General features: G+C 53.9%; 1 protein-coding gene across 2 annotated transcripts; it reads left to right on the top strand.

Annotated features, from left to right (window-relative positions):
- Positions 1-2,179: 2,179 nt before the first annotated feature.
- Positions 2,180-17,247, top strand: ABHD6 (abhydrolase domain containing 6, acylglycerol lipase). Of its 2 annotated transcripts, none has more exons than XM_064724118.1 (10): positions 2,180-2,279; positions 5,730-5,798; positions 7,474-7,621; positions 10,779-10,935; positions 11,350-11,463; positions 11,708-11,840; positions 13,068-13,225; positions 14,026-14,080; positions 14,522-14,622; positions 15,433-17,247. In XM_064724118.1, exons 3-10 carry the CDS (start codon positions 7,503-7,505, stop codon positions 15,607-15,609), a joined length of 1,014 nt encoding a protein of 337 aa, XP_064580188.1. In that variant the 5' UTR covers positions 2,180-2,279; positions 5,730-5,798; positions 7,474-7,502; the 3' UTR covers positions 15,610-17,247. The 2 variants fall into 2 exon arrangements, with proteins under 2 accessions (XP_064580188.1, XP_064580189.1); XM_064724119.1 differs by lacking the exon at positions 2,180-2,279 and adding an exon at positions 5,469-5,602.
- The last annotated feature ends 366 nt before the right edge of the window (positions 17,248-17,613 follow it).

Genomic DNA, 17,613 nt, shown 5'->3' with positions numbered 1-17,613 from the left:
CTGGCTTTTAACTTGGGCTTGCCACATTGCAGCCATCCCAAGCATGGCCTTGCAGGATCCTGAGGAGGTGCCCGCAGAACTGCTGGGCTTTCCTCTGCAGCCTGAGGCTCCTCTGCTCTCTGTGGGCACAGGGAGCCCAGCTGTGCCCTGCTCTCTCCCCACTGCTCCCCCTGTGCCATCTGGAGTGCCCAAGGTGGGGCAGAGGAGCAGCCTCAGCCCCTGCCTGCCCAGGGGATCAGGGCACTGCAAAGAGCCTCCCCCAGCAGGGCTGGGACCTGCAGGAGCTGTGGCTCTGTCCTGGCAGTGCCTGGGCCAGGGGAGCCCATCACCACCACAGGGGTGACTCAGTGACTCTTCCCTGGGCTGGGCTCCTGCTCAGCTCGTGCCGTTTCCAGACAAACCCACCGCAGGTCTCTGCTTCAGCCTCTCTATTTTAGGCACCATCATTTGCCCCTGGATGCTGTGACTGCATCCAGGGGCATTCCCAGCAGGAACAACCACGGGCTGGGTAATCCATGGCTCTGAGTCAGCACTGCCCTGCAGGTGTCCCGGCCGTGCATGAGAGCTGAACAAACAGCTCTGAGTGCAAGCAGGGTTTGAGGGCTTGTGAAACACCTCTCGTGTCCACCCAGGTCACCTTAGCAGAAACTCAGCTTTGTTTAGCCCTGCTTGACTGAGAAACAAAACCCAAAACAGCTGAGCCTCACCTTCACCAGGCCACCTAAACCCCTTGATTTTTGGTTATAAATCTCTTCTGAGAGTTCATGTTATCAAAAGCTTATGGTTATCATAGTAAACTCTGACCTGGAAAGACCTTTACACCAATTATCTCACCTTCCCCAGCCTGCCAGGCCAAAGGGACATCCTTTATCAGGGCACAGGTGGGGTGAGGCTTTGACCCAGTTTGCATTTACTCAGGAGCTGATCTCATTTCTAATTTAATTAAGTTTTCCTATAACTTTTTGGCATAATTTAAAGGCACACACCAGCCTGATATGTGACCCAGGGGAAATGAAAGTAAATTTGCTTAGAGCAAAAGGATTCAATTGGCAGTTTTAGGAAAAATCGGAGCAGATTTTAAAATGCAAGTTGAAATGCAGCTCCTGATAGCAGTGCCATCTTTTGGGAAGGTAAAAGATTTGTAACCTGACTTTAACACCTGAAATAGGATTTTTATAAGTTGGATCCTCTGATTTCAACCTTTGTGTCCTTCCCATGGGAACATCCCTGACCAGGGCCCTCCCCCAGACCTGGGAACAGTTGTCCCCCAGCCCAATCTTGCTCCCAGGCCTCATGCAAGGGGGCTGTGAGGTTTCTCTGTGGGGTGCAGCACTGCACTCTCCTCCTTTGTAGTTCTGTGATGATTGTATTGCCATCCCCTTGACATCCCTCTTGCAACCCCCCGTTGTTTCCACCCTGGTGTCTCCTTGTTGTGACCCTGTTGCTGCCTATCACATTCCCTTTTTTATCCCTGTTGCATCCCCATGGCAACCCCATTGTAAGAGTTCTGTAGCCTCATTGCATCCTTCTTGGCTCCCTGCTGTGTGTCCCTTGCAATACCCCCCCTTTTACACTCACATGGTGAGGCTGTTTGCGATCCTAACAAGTGACTGCTCGCAGGCTTGAGGGTGAATCATCTTCCCAGGTTAGGGTAAACCTAATCCTAATCCCGGTGTAAGTGCCCACCCCCTGCACCCCTGCCTTACACCCCCACTAAAGTCACATCACATCCCTCTGTTGCCACTCTGTGTCCCCTCTCATACCCCCACACTGTCCCCCTGGCACCCGTGTTACACCCTATACACCACAGCCCAGCTGCACCCCCTGCTTTAACCCCGCTGAATTCCCATCACAGCTCCCCTGAATCCCCCATTGCATCCCCCTTTCCATCCCTATTGCAATCCCCATGGAAGCCCCATTACTTCTCCCCTGCATTCCTTTTGCGGTTTCACTGCATCCCCCCTTGCACTGACGTCTCTCTCTCTCCATCCCCGCTGTAGCCATCTTGCAGTCCTTGTCCCCCCCGTCTCCTTTGTCACGGGCACACCAGCTCTATCCCACCCCGCCTTTCCCGGCGCTGTAACCCCGCTTTGGCCCGTGTCCCCCCTTTCACCCCAGCCGTGTCCCGCCTTTCCCGGTCCATCCCGCCCCGCGGAGCCGCATCCCCGCCTCTCGGAGAGCCCCGCGGAGCCGCACGGGGCGGGGGAGGCGCCGCGTTCCGCCCGGCGCTGCCATTGCGGCCAGGCTCGGCTCGGCTCGGCTCGGCTCGGCTCGGCACGGTGAGAGGCGGGGGGGCGGGATGCGGGGCTGGCGGTGGCACTAACAGGACCGGGGGGAAGTGACAGTGACAGGAGCGGGGGCCGTCCCGGCGGCCGGGTGTCCCCGGTCCCAGCTGTGATATCGCTGGGGGTGGGCAGCAGATCGCGAGCAAAGAGGAAATCCAAGAAAAAACATTAAAATAGATATTCAAAGATTTAATTAATTTGCCTTTAACTTCCTTCCCCCTCCTCCAACAATTAATCATTTGGTGGCGAGGGGGTTGGAACATGATGATCTTTACGGTCCCTTCCAAAGCAAACCGCTTTATGACTCTAAAGGGCTCCATGGTCCCAGCTGCTGCCGCTCGGAGGATGCTGTCATTTTGTCGGAGGAGGATGCTTTGGGGGGGCCGGGGGGGGCTGTGTGCTGAGAACAGGGGCCAGGATGTGGCCCCCTGGATACCTCATCCTTGCCCAGCTCTTTGCTACCCCCTCCCCGGAGCCGGCAGAGTCCGAGCGCACCCGTGACACCCGATGCGCCGTGCATGCTCTGCTGCGTGCGTGTGCGGCAGGATGGGGATGGCGACGGGCTCCGGAAGGAGGATGGGCACGTTGTGAATCGCTAAAGCAGCAGCTGACTGGCAGCACAGCCTGCTTGTGCCATGCTTTACATCCACCTTGTGCCCAGGCTGGCTGGCAGTGATGCTGATAGCTTGTCCCTGCATATTGCCAGCCTGGGGTGCAGCAGCAGGGTCAGGGACCAGCGCAGACTCTCTGCACAGAGACAAATGGCTCAGAGATGAAGGTTTTGTGAAACACTGCTGCAGAAATAATGATTGCATTGCTGCTATCTATAAATAAATGAAGGTGAAAGGGCACATTTCCCACTCTGGGCTCATTGGAGGCTGGATTAAGATTGAGAGCTGACTGACAGACAGAGATCTTTCAAATAGTAATAGATATTAAATTACAACTTCTTTGTGATTAGCACCTAAAGGATCCCATAGCAAACTACACCACTGGGGAATCATAACAGTTGTTATGTCATCGTTTATAGTCAATATTATTTTTCTGGCTGCAGACGATGCAAGGGTGAGGGGGTTTCCAAGGGAAAGGGTTCACTTGCATGTTTTGGGTTTTTGTTTTTACATGGTTAATGCTGTGAGCCAGGGCTTCTAGGGGGCCCACCTCAGTCATCAAGATCCCTCTAAGCCCCCTGTTTCTGCAGTGGAATCTTAAAAGTGGTTAATGCTTTTTCCTTTTCAGTTCTTAAAATCCTCCAAAAATATATGTTTTTGTGCTGCTTAGCTTTCAGTGATTCAGTGATCAGTGAGGCATGGACTGTGCTGGGTGCAGGTGGGCTGAGCAAAACCCTGGGTGCAGCAGCAGTCGTGCAGCCCAGTCCCGATGAGCACAGCCCAGGACAGCCTTTGTGCCTGAATGTTGGCAGTGATGGCATCCATGTGATTCTTGTTTGTGAAATCCCTGCCTGGCCTTTCTCAGGGCTGCCCAGTGCATCAGCTGCCAGTTTCCTCTTCCAACCCGGGGGCCTTCTGCCTTGGGGTGGGTTTTGTGCTGCTGCTGCTGCCTCTCTTGTGGGGCTTAGAAAAAAATTAAAGATACATCTGAGCTGCATTCTTGGGTCTTGCCCAGCCTCCCTGGAGTGACGCACTGAGCTTGAAAGAGGAAAAATACCCTTGTGCCATGGCTTTGGGAGTGTCTTCAACATGCTGATCTCTGTAGCGACCCACAGACTCCTTCCAGCTGTTGGCCCCTCTCTTTGCAGGTGTTGAGATCCTTGCTTGAATCTGACACAGGGGAGGAAGCAGCAAACAAATGGAGATGTGGAGCCACCCCTTAGCATCTGTCCTGGGACCACCCCATTAGCTGGGGTGCGTCGTTTTGGGGATTGTCCCAGGTGGGAGGCAGGCTGTGGGGTTAGTGCTTGTTGCCAGCATGGGACCAGTGCTCCTGGATTGGCATCCCCTGCCCTGCCATGTGTTCAGTGTGCTCGGCCTTATCACTGCCTGATCACACATCATTTATCAGAGTTGCCTAATTGATGTTTCCAAGTTAATTTATGAAGTGTGTGGAGATCCTTGTGAGAAGCAGTAGCACCACTTGGGCCCACTTGCTGTGACTCTTGGTCACAGGGCATCTCAGAATGATGGATGAGCTGTGGTATGAAGACTTACGGCTGTTACCAGAGGGCTTGTTTTATTTTTAAACCCACAGCGGCTTAAAAAGCTACCCTCTAGCTGCTAGCAAAGGACTGTGCTGGGGCCTGGGGTGATGGTGCCCGGTTTCAGTGCAGCAGGGAGGGTTAGCATTCCTGGATGGGCAAGGCACCAGGGCATTGTCACCGTGGGTGCTCCCAGAGCCGGTGAGCGTCCGTGGCTGAGCCAGTGTCCCTGCAGCACTGACGGGTGCAGGGGTGGCTGACAGTGGGTGCTGGGGACTGTGGTGATGGTGGCTGTCCCTGCCTGCACAGCTGAGCCTGCTGACACTTTCCTCCATCGAGTTAGCCACGGAAATCAGTGATGGTGCTCTAACCAGGCAGAAGGAGGTTCGGAAGCGCCATGGGGCTGCCCATGCTCCTGTTCCCTCAGGCACCCGCGGCCAGCGGGGCCCGAGCGGGGCCTGCCGGGTGTGCAGGGCCGGCACTGGGCACCGGGCCCACCTGGGTGCAGGGCCGGCATTGGGCACCGGGCTCACCTGGGTGCAGGGCCGGCACTGGGCACCGGGCCCACCTGGTGTGCAGGGCCGGCACTGGGCACCGGGCTCACCTGGGGAGGGTTGGCTGCCATGGCCCAGCCGAAACGCTCCGGCCTGATGGGGACAGCACTGCCCGGGACCTGCGGCCCTGGCAGGGGGAGCTCTCCGGGATTTTCTGCCTTGAAGCAGCCCCCAGCACTGATGCCGCGTGGCTCCGGTGCACCTGTTGATCGGCCCCCCTGAATGTCACAGCCGAAATCTGCCAGCGAGCTCAGGCCAGCGTTTCGCTGCCTCCCCGGTGATTTCCTGCGGCTGCGCTCCGCTCCAGCCCGTCTCACACAGGGGGAGGGGAGGGGCACGGGCACCGCTTGGAAAAGCACCTCTAAGACAAAGAGGAAGGGGATGAGCAGCAGCTTAGCTGGCTTTGTTCTAATAGCAGTAATCACCTGGAGGGCGAGCATGAGCCCGCGGCGCTGGGTGCGCGCAGCCCTGCCCGGGCGCTGGGCCCGGCTCTCCCCGCCGCGCTCCCCATGGCCGCTCCTTTGCTCCCGCCTGGAACAAGTGCACCCAGCGGGCTGTATTGTACAAAGGACCGTATTTACATAAACAGGGCAGAGGTTGGTCAGAAGGTGAATATGAGACGTCTTGAAAGGAAGTTGGCGGCTTAAACACCCGAGCTCACCGGGCCGCGGAGCCTGGAGGGAGGAGTGAAAGCAGAGCTGCGATTTTGACCTTGTTCTTTTCCTCTTCTGACAGCGTTTCAGACACTGCCGCTGCCCACAGCGAGCAGGGCTTGTGCCGAGAGGAGGAGGGGATCTCTGCAAGGTAAGCCGGGCTTTTTAAAGGCTTTCTCCTCGTTTAGCTTTCTAAAAGCGGTGTGGAGATGGAGGCGGCGATCGCAGGGGCTTCCACCATCCCGCGCCTTCTGCTTCCTGCAGCCCTCTCTCGTTACGGGTCACCGAGGGGAACAATGGCGATTTCCGTGCTTAATTTCTGCCCTGTTTTAGTGACATAGCAAAAGGCAGCCAGTGCTCTGGGGTGGCTCCCTCATAGCCCTGCTCGCATGGATAAGTTTATCGGTTGCATAATAAAATGTTTATCTATGAACAAGCCATGCTGAGAGCAAGGATCTTTTTACAAAGTGTTAATTAAACGAATAACGACGTGTTGTTGCGGCTTGAAGACGGAAATGAGGTTTAGCTTTGTAAAGGAGGTGCCTGGTGGAAATATTTACAGTATTCCTCGAACTTCAGTTATTTTTCTATGTTCCCTGGGGGAAGAGGGCAAATCTGGCTGATGTTCCAGAGGTTCTGGACAGCGTTTCTCTGGGTTGTGTGTACCGTGGGGTCCAGTGTGATCCCGTGTGACGGTGTCCGGGGCGGGACGCTGTGACCGTGGCGATTGTGTGTCTGTTTCATGGCATCACATACCGCACCCACCACCGGGAGTCTTGCAGGAAGCTGGAAAAAATCTGACTGTCCTGACACAGGGAAATGTGGAGGTGGTGATGGGGGGTGAGTGGCTGGGGGGAGAGCAGGCATGCAGGATGTTTCGTTTTACAAATGTGGGACAAAAGCGAAGTGCTGAGGAAAGGGGGAGCCGTGAGTTGGTTAGCAGGGGGAATTAGAGGAGATGTGTGTGTGGCAGCGTTTAATCTCTTAAGGGGAAAAATATATCCCAGCTGCCTGTGGTAGGGAGAGCTCAGGGACAAACATGACATTGTGCAAGAGCTTGCCCTTGCTCCGAGTGTCCTCCACCTGCTGTCCCTGAGGCTTGTCTGGAGGATGCTGGGGAGCAGGGATGGGGAACCTGTTATCCACAGGAAGAGGAAAATGTGGGGCAGAGGTGAGGATGTGGGGGTGGGGATAAATTTGTTTCTGATAAGGGCTGGACACTAAAGAGTGCCCTGCCAAGTTGTTTCCTTCTGTTCCCGAGCCCATTAATAGGCTCTGCTGCCTTGATTAGTTGGTGCCTGTGCAGAGCTGTAATGAGAGCTGGGCTCAACCCATCAGTTCTAGGTCAGTGGTTGTGTGCTGGGGATTTGGGATCAGGCAGGAGGAGAGAGGGGAGACAGAGCTGGGTGCCTGCCTCCAAAAAGAAGCAGAAAAGAAGTGTGGAGCCTGCCTGAAGCTGGCCCTGCCTGCACTCATGGTGGGGGAAAGGCTGCCTGCACCCCTCGGGGGCTGTGCTTGCTGTGTGTGCAAAGGGTCCCAAGGGCCATGTTGTGCCCTGTCACCCCAGACATGTTCCATGCCTGGTAGGAGGCTCATTGCCCGCTTGAGATGTGCTCTCCTGAGAGGATAACATTGCAGTGATTAAATCCATTAAGGAGCCAGAAGAAATAGGTGAGTTTTAAAACTGAAGGAGACGCTGCTGTGCTCCTGAAGGATATCTGCCTCTTGCAGATCTGCTTTCCTCCTCATCTGGCGGCAGAGTTCTCGTTTAGCAATGATTTGTCATAATTTCTGGTGGTTAACCTCAGAACTTTCCCTAAATGCAGGCAAGTGAGGCTGAGTAGTGAAGAGCAGCATGGACCTGGATATGCTGAACATGTTTGTCATCGCTGGTGGCACCCTGGCTATCCCCATCCTGGCCTTCGTGGCCTCGTTCCTCCTCTGGCCCTCAGCGCTGATCCGCATCTACTACTGGTGAGTGTGTGAGCCCCTGCTCTCGGTGTGCTGGGGGGAATCTGCACCCAGCAGGGCCCCACACATGGGGCAGGGTGGTGTGGGCAGGGCTGGGTGTTCCTGAGCTCCTCCAGGGCCCTGCCATCTGTGTGCAGCTTTAAACAAGTCTGGGAGAAGTAAATGGCATTTTCCTATTGCATTTTTGCTGTGGAGGCCTGTGTCTGTCCCAGGGGTTTGGCTGTGCCAAGGGGCAGCTGGCCAGGCTGACACTGCAGTGCCAGCTTGCAAGATCTCTCCAAGCCTCTCTGGGTTGCTTTCCCCAAGGACAGGACTGAGACTGGGAAGAGCACTGCCATTGCAGCATCTCCACCAGCCTGGCAGCTGTGGAGTCTGGTGACCTCCCTCCCACCCATCAATGTGCCTGTGCTGTGGGTGTCCCTGGGCTCACATGCTCCATCCCAGCTGACAGCCTGCTCACAGGCAGGGACTTTTCCCTCATTAGTAGCTATGGATGAGGCTTTTCTCTTCCTCTCTTTTTTTCTGGAATGAAGCATCAGAGAAGACGGAGGGATGCTTTTCCTTGTCCCCTTGAATCTTGTCCTTTCTGTTACCAGGAGGCAAGCACTAAATCCTTCAGTCCTCCTTTGTCCCTGGAAATCAGAGATAAGCCCACTGGCAGCTTTCCTCTCTGGGTTTGTTGCAAGGAAAAGCTGGAGTAACCCCCTTCAGAAGTCAGCGCAGAATCTCATCCCCAGCATGGAGCAGGCAGCAGCAGCAGACAGCACAGGCAGAGCAGGGAGCCTGTCAGGCTGCCCTCACGTGCTGCTGCTAGATGGTGGCTCCTACAGTGCAGCTCAGGGGTGTTTCCAAATCCAAGTGACATCCTGTGAGAGGAAGCTGTTTGTCCATCACAGCACTCAGGTGCAGCAATGGGATGAAGCCTGTTCCTAAAAGCACTTTAATTAGCAGCCTTTTATTACAGCATCTGAGAGAGGAGGGAGCATGGGATGAAAGCCCCAGTGATGGGATCACCACCCTGCAGAGGAGAGCAGGCAGTGTCACAGCCTTCTGCTGCCCCATGGGTGTCTGGGTGGCACTGGGCTTGGCAGGCAAAGTTTACTCCTTTGGATATGTGAGCAGCTGGTGGAAGCCAGGGGGTACCCTGATGGGCTGAGGTTGTGAGGAGGATCCCTGCAAAGCACTGCAGGGTGAGTGTGGTCAGGACAGGGCGAAGGAGGTGCAGGATCTGTGCCAGGAGCTTGGAGGAGCCAGGCTGGGTGGAAGGTAGAGAATTCCCCGCTGCCTTTGTGCTTTTGGGGCTGCAGATGAGGAGCTGAGTGAAAATGCACTGTGGGCAGGTTGGTCTGTGTCTGGGTGAGGGAGGGAGCATGTGAGCAGTGGTCAGAAGGACTGTCTTCTTTTGAAGCGTGAGGTCCCCTCATCTCTCTCTCTTCCAGCATTTTTGGCAGTATGGAATTCTTGCAGGAGTAATTGCAATGCACTGTGTGTCATGGGCACCTCTTTTGTTAGGGACAGTGGATGAGAAGTGTGGGTTTGCTCTTACTTTTCCTTTTCTATTGGTTTCTTTCCAAGCTGGAGTTGTTAGAAGGGTGAAATTGCTGTGTTTCCCCATCAGCAGAGGTGCAGGAAGCATGCCATGGTGCCCTCCTCTTTGCAGCACTGTTCCTGGGAGGTGCCAGGGAAGCTTCTCCCTTCTTCCCTAATTCCTTCCCACTCCTTCTCCTCAGGGCCAGTCTGTGTCCTCAGCTGGCACAGTCAGGGGTCACTCTGGGCCCCCTCAGCCACAGCCTCTCTGCTTTCCCTGCTGCTAATGCCTTCCTGCCTGGCAGGATGTCCAGGGCTGCCCCGCTGACCCCGGCCCTGGAACCGCTCTGCCTCTGCTGCCACAGGGGTTAATCACTTTAGCTGCTGCCACTAAGTGAGTTAACACCTTGCAAGGGATCAGTTCAGCTTTGCACAGATTATTTTGCCTTCTGCTAAATTGATCCATTAGGATCAGTTGCTAAAAATGTTTATCATCTTGCCCATTGGTAGTTCACACCAGTGCCTTTGAGGCAAGGACTCTTAAGACACTTATTAGGGAGAAATTCACCTCTCCTTGTAGGACCAGCACAGAGCTGAGATGCTGCTTAAGTCCCACTAACCCCCTCGAAAAAGGGATTATGCTAAAAGAGGATTTCACTATGCATAAGCTTTGAGTGGGCAGAGAGGTAGGACGGTCCAGAAGCATTGGTGACCTTGCTCTTGTGCCTTAAATAAACTCTGATACGGCACATAAAAGCACTTGCCAGTGTTTTGGCCACCAGGAGTAGCCCAGCAGTTGTCCTGGCAAGGGTTGTATGTGAGCACAGGGGAAAGGCAGACCAAGGGGCCCCATTCCCTGCCGTGGGCTGCACGTACACATCATGGGTCCCAAGTGTCACCGATAATCTCTGCCCAGGTCCCTCTGGCCAGCAGTTCTGCTGCATCCTCTGAGCAGGCTGCAAGCATGTGCTGGCAGGACTGTCTGCCTCTGCTTTAGAGGAACAGCCTTGGGGTTAGCCTGCTATCTTCTGGGATGCTAAACCCAGTGTGGGGATGGTCCACTCCAGTCCTTTGTGTGTGTATAAATACATTTCCAGAGGCTGTCTAGGCTGGTCCATGGGAATTGGGTTTCTTGACAGATCCACCTTATCCACCTGGGAGAACTGTCTCCCTTGGCCTGCCCATCCTGTATCCTGCCTTGCCACGTGTGCTGCCCCCCTCTCTTGAGTCTCTGTCCTCATGCCAGCCTTTGGGCATTTTCTCTTTTACCATTGTTGTTTTGGCCCATTTCCATTGCTAAATGAGTTATTTAAGGTATTTTTTTTTAAATTTTTAACAGACAGTGTATTTCCACAAACCATCCACAAACCATTCCACAGTGCAGCCAGCAGCCAGTTCTACACCTGTCCAGGGAACACATGCCCAGGGTTAATCCCAGTAGTCCCATTATGGCACCAGTGAGAGCCCAGCCTAACTGGTCTTAATAAGCCAAAAAAATCTGTGGCTGCCTTCAGACTTGTCAGCTGCCTTCTATCATGGCTGGGCCCTGGTCTTGTCTTCCTCAGTGGTGTTTTCTCCTTGTTTGCAGGCCTTGGTCTTGTCTTCCTCAGTGTTGTTTTCTCCCTGTTTGCAGGTACTGGCGCCGAGCCCTGGGCATGCAAGTCAGATACGCAACCTACGATGATTATCAGTTCTGTTATTCCTACAGAGGAAGGCCTGGGTACCGACCATCCATCCTGATGTTACATGGCTTCTCTGCCCACAAGGACATGTGGCTCTCCATAGTCAAGGTGGGATTCTGTTTCTGTCATGTTGCTCCTTACTGAGAGCTGATGGTGCTGGGCTTGGGGGCAGTGTGGGGAGCCCAGTGATTGCATGCATGGGATGGGGTGACTGCTGTAACATGCTGGGAACACACTGCTTAGCTCCATGCCCGTTGCTTGCTGCCTCCCTTCACCCTATAACGTGCAGGGCTGCAGGGGAAGAGCAGCACACACCTGCTGCCTCCATGGGAGGCAAGTCTTGGCCGTGCTCTCTCATCATGTCATCCTTGGGACGTGAGCTGACTTATCCTGGTGCATGAGCAACCAGGGCTGTCATGGGGAGAGTGACCCCCTCTGCTCCCACCTGCGCTCCCCATTTGCCATCCCTGGGCTTTGCAGCAGTTTCCCTGCACTGTAACCACCCCTGGTTTGTTTCTTCAGTTCCTGCCAAAGAACCTGCACTTGGTATGTGTGGATATGCCTGGGCACGAGGGTACGACTCGCTCGGACTTGGATGATTACTCCATTAGTGGGCAAGCTAAGAGAATACACCAGGTAAAGCTCCAGCATCACATCATTCTGCAGAGGGATGTGGGGATGTGAAGGACGTGAGAGACGTGGAGACATGGGGACATGAGGGTTGCAGAACCCCCTGAGTCTGCCTTGTGTGGCCTCACTCTCTCCCTTCCCAGGCAGCCAGAGCCACCAGCCTCAAGCTTTTGAGTAGAATTTCTCTAATGACCTGACCCCATGCTGTTGTTTCCTCTCTCCTAACAATGCTCCTTCTGCTCCCTGCCAGTTCGTGGAGTGCATCAAGCTGAACAGAAAGCCCTTTCATCTGGTTGGCACTTCCATGGGGGGAAATGTTGCTGGTGTCTATGCTGCTCAGTACCCAGAAGATATTTGCAGCCTGACCCTCATCTGTCCTGCAGGTGGGCAAGGCAGGGGAGGGGAGACAGAGAGAAGGCAAGCAGAAGCCAGTGCAAAAGCTCAGGGCAGAGCTGGATGCAACCTAGATGTGTAGTGCAAAGCATTTATAAATAATTTTTATTTACATACTGGAAATTTCTGGCAAGGCACAAGAGTAAATCACAGCTTTGTGCTGACTACTCTTCTCCAGGGGTTTGGTGTTTGCCCCACTGTGCATTGGTTAGAGTCAGGACTAGAGCAAATGGGACAAGTTCTGCTCTGGAGAAAAATGCCCTTTTCCTTGGGATGGCAGGCATTTTACACAGCATGTCTGCAGCCTCTCAGTTCAGGAGCAGGATTCAAGACTGCAGCAGGAATGGCCTCCTCATTCTGGCCTCCTGAAAGCCCTAGTGTGCTGAAGGCCTGGGGCTTTGGGAGCTGGAGAGCTCTGACCTCCCACCTTTGGGTGCCTGCAGTGGGAAGAGCATTGAGGGCTGGGCACAGGTCAGCAGGATGTCCCCTCCATCCCCTCCATCCCCTGGACAGGGGCTCAGGGGAGCCTGGGCACAATATGCTGCAGGAGCCATAGCAGGCAGAGAGCTTCTCTGCCAGGGAGGCTTTGCTGCATCCCAGTTGTCATAGCAGCTCCTTTCCCTCCCACACAAGGAAAGCAGCTTCCAAATAAGCACCAAGGAATGAAACAAAGCAAATGTTACCTAGCTACCAGGCTCTGGGGGCGTTGGGTTCCCACTCCCCTCTAGGAGAAGTGTTGACTGCCTCTCTGGCTGTTTCTGGGTGTGAAACCTCTGTGTGGGTGCTGCAGAAAGGTTTAGGATTAAATTGCTGGGGAATTTTTCTTCAGTGGTGCATGCAGATGGGGCTGCTGAAATTTTCTGTCCAGCCCTGTGCAGTGGCAGCCTGGGCACTGGTGTTTGCATGTGATGAGCACACAAATAAGCACTATAGCTTTGCTGAAGTAGTCATGCATGTCTGCACCTTGTGCTGTGCCAGCCTGTGGGGGTGCTGAGCCCTGGAGCAGGAGGGAGGCTGGGTACCTCTGGGTGCATTTTGAAGTGGCTGTATGTACAGATGTTTTCTTCCCCTCTTTTTATAATTTTTTTTTTTTTTAAACAGTGAGCAGGCAGGAAGCCAGAGGCAGGGATGAGGGAGGTCAGCACAAGGATGCTTTTTTGTTTGGGCTGTTTTGGGGGGCATCTCATCTGAATTTCACCCCTTCTCATTTCCCCCAGGCCTGCCAAGTACCACTGACAGCAAGTTCATCAAGCAGCTGCGGGAGCTGCAGGAGTCCAAGCGCATTGACAGGATCCCTTTGATCCCCTCCACCCCTGAGGAGATGGCAGACATGCTGAAGCTTTGCTCCTACGTTCGCTTCAAGGTGCCACAGCAGGTGAGGAACCAGCACTGCTTGTGGAGGTGGGCAAGGGGAGCCTGCAGGTGGTGAGAAGGTTTTGCTTCTCCCTGAGCCTACGTGGTGGCAGCTGAGGCAGTGCTGGGAGTAGAGCCAGAGCTGCCAGCCCTGCCATCACCCAGGTGAGACACACCCAGCCCCACTCCCTGCATTTTTCCAGCACTTTGCCTTCAAACCCTCTTTTCCAAGCTCCCTCTGGCAGTTCCTGCTGGAATTTCTCCTCCTGTGAGGTTTTTGGCAGCAGGCTGGGATGTAGAAGGGTTTTTTAGTAAATATGGCTGGTGGGAAGCATTAAATAACTAAGGCAGCTGTTGTCTGATATGGAGGGAGATTGTTCTCTGCTTTTTAAGTAAAAGTAATGGAAATGTTAATTGCGTCATTGTCAAGGAGAGGAACTTGGTGAGGGGCTGGCTATTAAACTAGTTTTCCTTAGGAAGTCTGGAGTGAGTAGATTGGAGAGTAAGAAAAAAAATGTAAGGTAGTGCCAAGACCTTTTGTGTTTTTGCCAAAAGAGTACAAGAAGAAAGAAAAGTGCAGTCATGGCTGAGGTGGCTGCTGGCCAGGGCCAGAAATTGGGTCTGCATCATAAAAGACAATATTCCTTATTGCTGAAATATACATTGCTTAAGCGTGGTTTCAACAGCCCCACACGCTTAGGAAGAAGCTCACACTGGGGCAACACTTGCTGGGGAGACAAGGCTGCTCTTGAGTGCCCTTGGGCAGGCTCAGCCGTGTGCAGGGCTGCTCCCCTCCAGCAGCTCTCCTCTGTCTCCCTGCAGATCCTCCAGGGCCTCGTCGACGTTCGCATCCCACACAATGAATTCTACCGGAAACGTAAGTGCACGGAGGCAGCCTCCTCACCGGGCTTTCCTGCAGCATCCCCAGGGCCTGGGGACCTGCTGCTGCCAGCCCCCAGGTCCCCAGCACATGGGTGTGCCCCAGCATCCCCGGGCTGTGTGGCTGAGGGTGGGAGGGGGCAGTGTCATTAACAGATTTGGGGACACACCTGGGTCACTGGTAGCAATGCACTGCCACCCCCACTGGTGACAGGGCTGTTGCTTCACCCTCGCCCTTCCATCTGGGCTAACAAGCACCTGTGAGGAGATGTTTTGGCTCAGGGCCCCTCTTCAGCTGGGCTTGGTGGCAGGGCAAGCACAGCCCATCTTCTCTGCATGGGTTTCCCATTGAGGGGATACTAGCAGGACCACTTGGCCCCTTTGAGACAGGAAGGCCAAACATCTCCCTGTAGGACTGACTCTCCTCTTGCCCCACTAGTGTTTTTAGAAATCGTGGATGAAAAGTCCAGGCATTCCCTCCATGAGAACATGAGCAAGATCAAAGCACCGACACAGGTCATCTGGGGAAAGCAGGACCAGGTAGGCAGCCCCTGCACATCCCCCACAGACCTGTCTCCATCTCTGCCTGTGCCCACCCACGGGGCACAGGGGGGCTGTGCTGCTCTGCAGGGAGCTGGCACTTGTCTCAGTCCCCAGTGGGTTTAGACAGGGTGAAGGGGCTCAGCAGGGTGAGGGGCAGAAAGCTGACAGCCAGCTTTCCAGAGGGAGGAGAGGGCAGTGCCAGGGGTAGGTGGGGGGTAGGTGCCAGCACTGAAGCAGGTAAGGGCTGGGGAGAAGAATGAAGTGTTAGTGAAGAGAGTTGTCCTGGCAACTGGGAAGAGATGTGCTGTTTGTGGGCAGGCTTTGACTCTTAGGGTTTGTTTCAGAGGAAGGAGTGGGAGGGAAGATGTGGGAGGAAGCAGGCTGCAGGCATGCAGAGGGCTCTACAAATGCAGAGATGCAAGTGTTTGCTTGCAGTGATACCTTTGCACTGAGACAGCAGCTGAAAAGCACACAAGAGAGCTGCCTGCTGCATGCTGAGACTGGCACTTGCAGCCTCCCTGCCCTGTCCCCAGGCATCACACAGACTGTGCCTGCATCCCTGCTCCACATCTCGAGCATGCAGAATCACCATCTCTGGATGTGTTTAAAACAAGACTGGACATGGCACTCAGTGCAATAGTGCAGTTGAGGTGTTAGGGCATAGGTTGGACTCGGTGATCTTAGGGCTCTCTTCCAGCCTCATCATTCTGTGATTCTGTGATCTCAGCTGGACCCAGCAGGGTTTCTGCAGCGTGCAGCAAACCCCCTCTGTGGCTGTGGCAGTGATTGCTTTTCCCTGCCGTGCAGGTGCTGGATGTTTCTGGTGCCAGTGTTCTGGCAGGCGCCATCCCGGACTGCCACGTGTACATCCTGGAGAACTGCGGCCACTCGGTGGTGGTGGAGCGGCCCCGCAAGACGGCCAACCTCATCCTGGAGTTCCTGGCACTGCTGCACAGCATAGACAACAACAAGAAGCAGGCCTGAGCGTGGCAGGGAGCCACGTGCCCACGCCAGGTTCACTTGTAAAGTACTGCAGCTTTGATACGTTCTCAGGGATCTTGTACGAATCGGGGTCCATGTGCCAAAGTCCCTGAGGAAGGCAGAATCACTGATCCCCAAACCTATAGCACCACTGGCACAGCAACCTGGGCTCATTGAGCAACCTCCATAGATGCAGGAACAGAAGCAGAGTATCTCCCTTTTCTACTTAGAGGTAAGGTAGAAATGAGCTGAAATCACCCAGTGCTCATCACACAGCCACCCATCTTACCTGGGTTACCAGCACGTAGTTGTTCATGACATTTACCTAAACTAGATATGAAATGTAGGAAGATATCTGGAATCCTGAACTGAGACTGAGACTTAACAATATTTTGACTACTTAGAGTCCATCGTGTTGCATGCTGCTGTGCTGTAAGAGAACCCCCAAGTGCTCCAGGCGTCTGCTTGAGTGCCCTTTGTGTAGCTCCTGGTGTCATGATTTATCCAGAAAACAACAGAAAACTTCATGTGTGGAAGTCCAATGACTGTATGTGCAAAAATGTTTACACTCTGAGTGGGTTTTTCTAAATCTCTGAATAGCTCCTGTGTATTTGTAATGCCTTAACGTTGCCCAGGGCATGGTGTCTGTGCACAGCCCACCTTGCCCAGGGCTGGTTCTGCCTGAGGGTGGGCACAGCCAGTGACCACGGGGTGCAGGCAGCAGCTGTGGCACTGCTGTGGGGCTGGGGCACTGGGAGCTGCCCTGAGCCCGAGTCAGCAATAAACCCATGGCCAGGGTGGGATCCAGCCCCCCAGGGTGAACTCTTGTCTCAGCTCCTCTATCACACCGTGCTGCTGAACACCTGGATGTAAATAACGACTTTCTTAATGAATTCTGTGAATTCTGCAAAAGCCAATGCCACTGGAACAGGCTGAGGGGTGGGAGGGGGCTGTGTGTGCCCAGCACAGGGAATGGTGAGGAGGGGTCAGCTCGCCCACGAGGTGCTGGGCCGTGGTGGGGAAAGGTACAATGTACTTCTGCAGCCTCTTCGTGAGCACAGCTCCTGAGCAAGGGAAGCTGTGGCCAGGAACAGGCAATACAGGCAAGCTGCACTTTACAGGCTGCAAGGTGATGTTCAGGGATCATCCTGCACCTCTCCAGGTCCTTCACTGCCTGTCCCAGGGACAGAGCTCTGGTCCAGGTCCCAGGCAGGACCAGGGGGTGTTGGAGGGCAAGGCAGTGTGTGATGCCCTCAAAGGCAGAGCAGCAGGTGGCTGTCACCCCTCAGTCACCGCTCAGTCACCCCAGCCCTCCTCAGGGGTGACAGAGGGTGCTGTTAGTGTCCCCCCACTGACAGCTTCCCGAGGTACCCGGATCTGTACATACATCTGAAACTCCCTGTCAGCTTCTTGGCTCTTTTTAAGAGAAGAAACATTGTTCTTTTAGAAAAAAAATAGAAATTTGCTGTTAATTGCTTGGTATTGTTTCTACTACAGGAGTTGGTTTAAAGAACAAAATTGATGGTAGTTTTATGTGGTAAAAGCCAGAAAAACTTGTTCAGTATCTATGTGGTTTCTCATGCCACAGATTGCTGTATGCAAAGGATTTATATGGCTATTAAAATCTAGTGATTTAAGGAGTCCATGGTGCAATGACTACTTTTTTCCTTTCAAGAAGGTGGCTGTGGTGTGGGATGACACAGGGATCTTGTTCTGCTGCTTCTTTCCTGCCGCATTTCTGGGAGATGTAGGTTTTGGCTCAAGGAATATTTTGTAATGAAAAGAGAGATGTTGAAAACATAAAAGGCTCAAGTCTCATTTCTTCAATGACAACACACATTTTCTTTTTTTTTCATATTATTAGGAGAAGGTGGCACCAAACACTAAAGAAGAACATAAAACCTTAAGGGGCAAGGGAATTGTGTTTCAAGCGCCAAGATTTCTCTTAAAACCCTTGCAAGCATGTGAAATACCAATTTCATCTATTATTGCAAGTCTTACTGAAAT

This window comes from Zonotrichia leucophrys, chromosome 12 (genome assembly GCF_028769735.1).
Source record: "Zonotrichia leucophrys gambelii isolate GWCS_2022_RI chromosome 12, RI_Zleu_2.0, whole genome shotgun sequence".
In the NCBI taxonomy this organism is placed as follows: Eukaryota; Metazoa; Chordata; class Aves; order Passeriformes; family Passerellidae; genus Zonotrichia; species Zonotrichia leucophrys.
The sequence above is the reverse complement of the archived record's forward strand: the minus strand, read 5'-3'. Positions and strand labels throughout refer to the sequence as shown.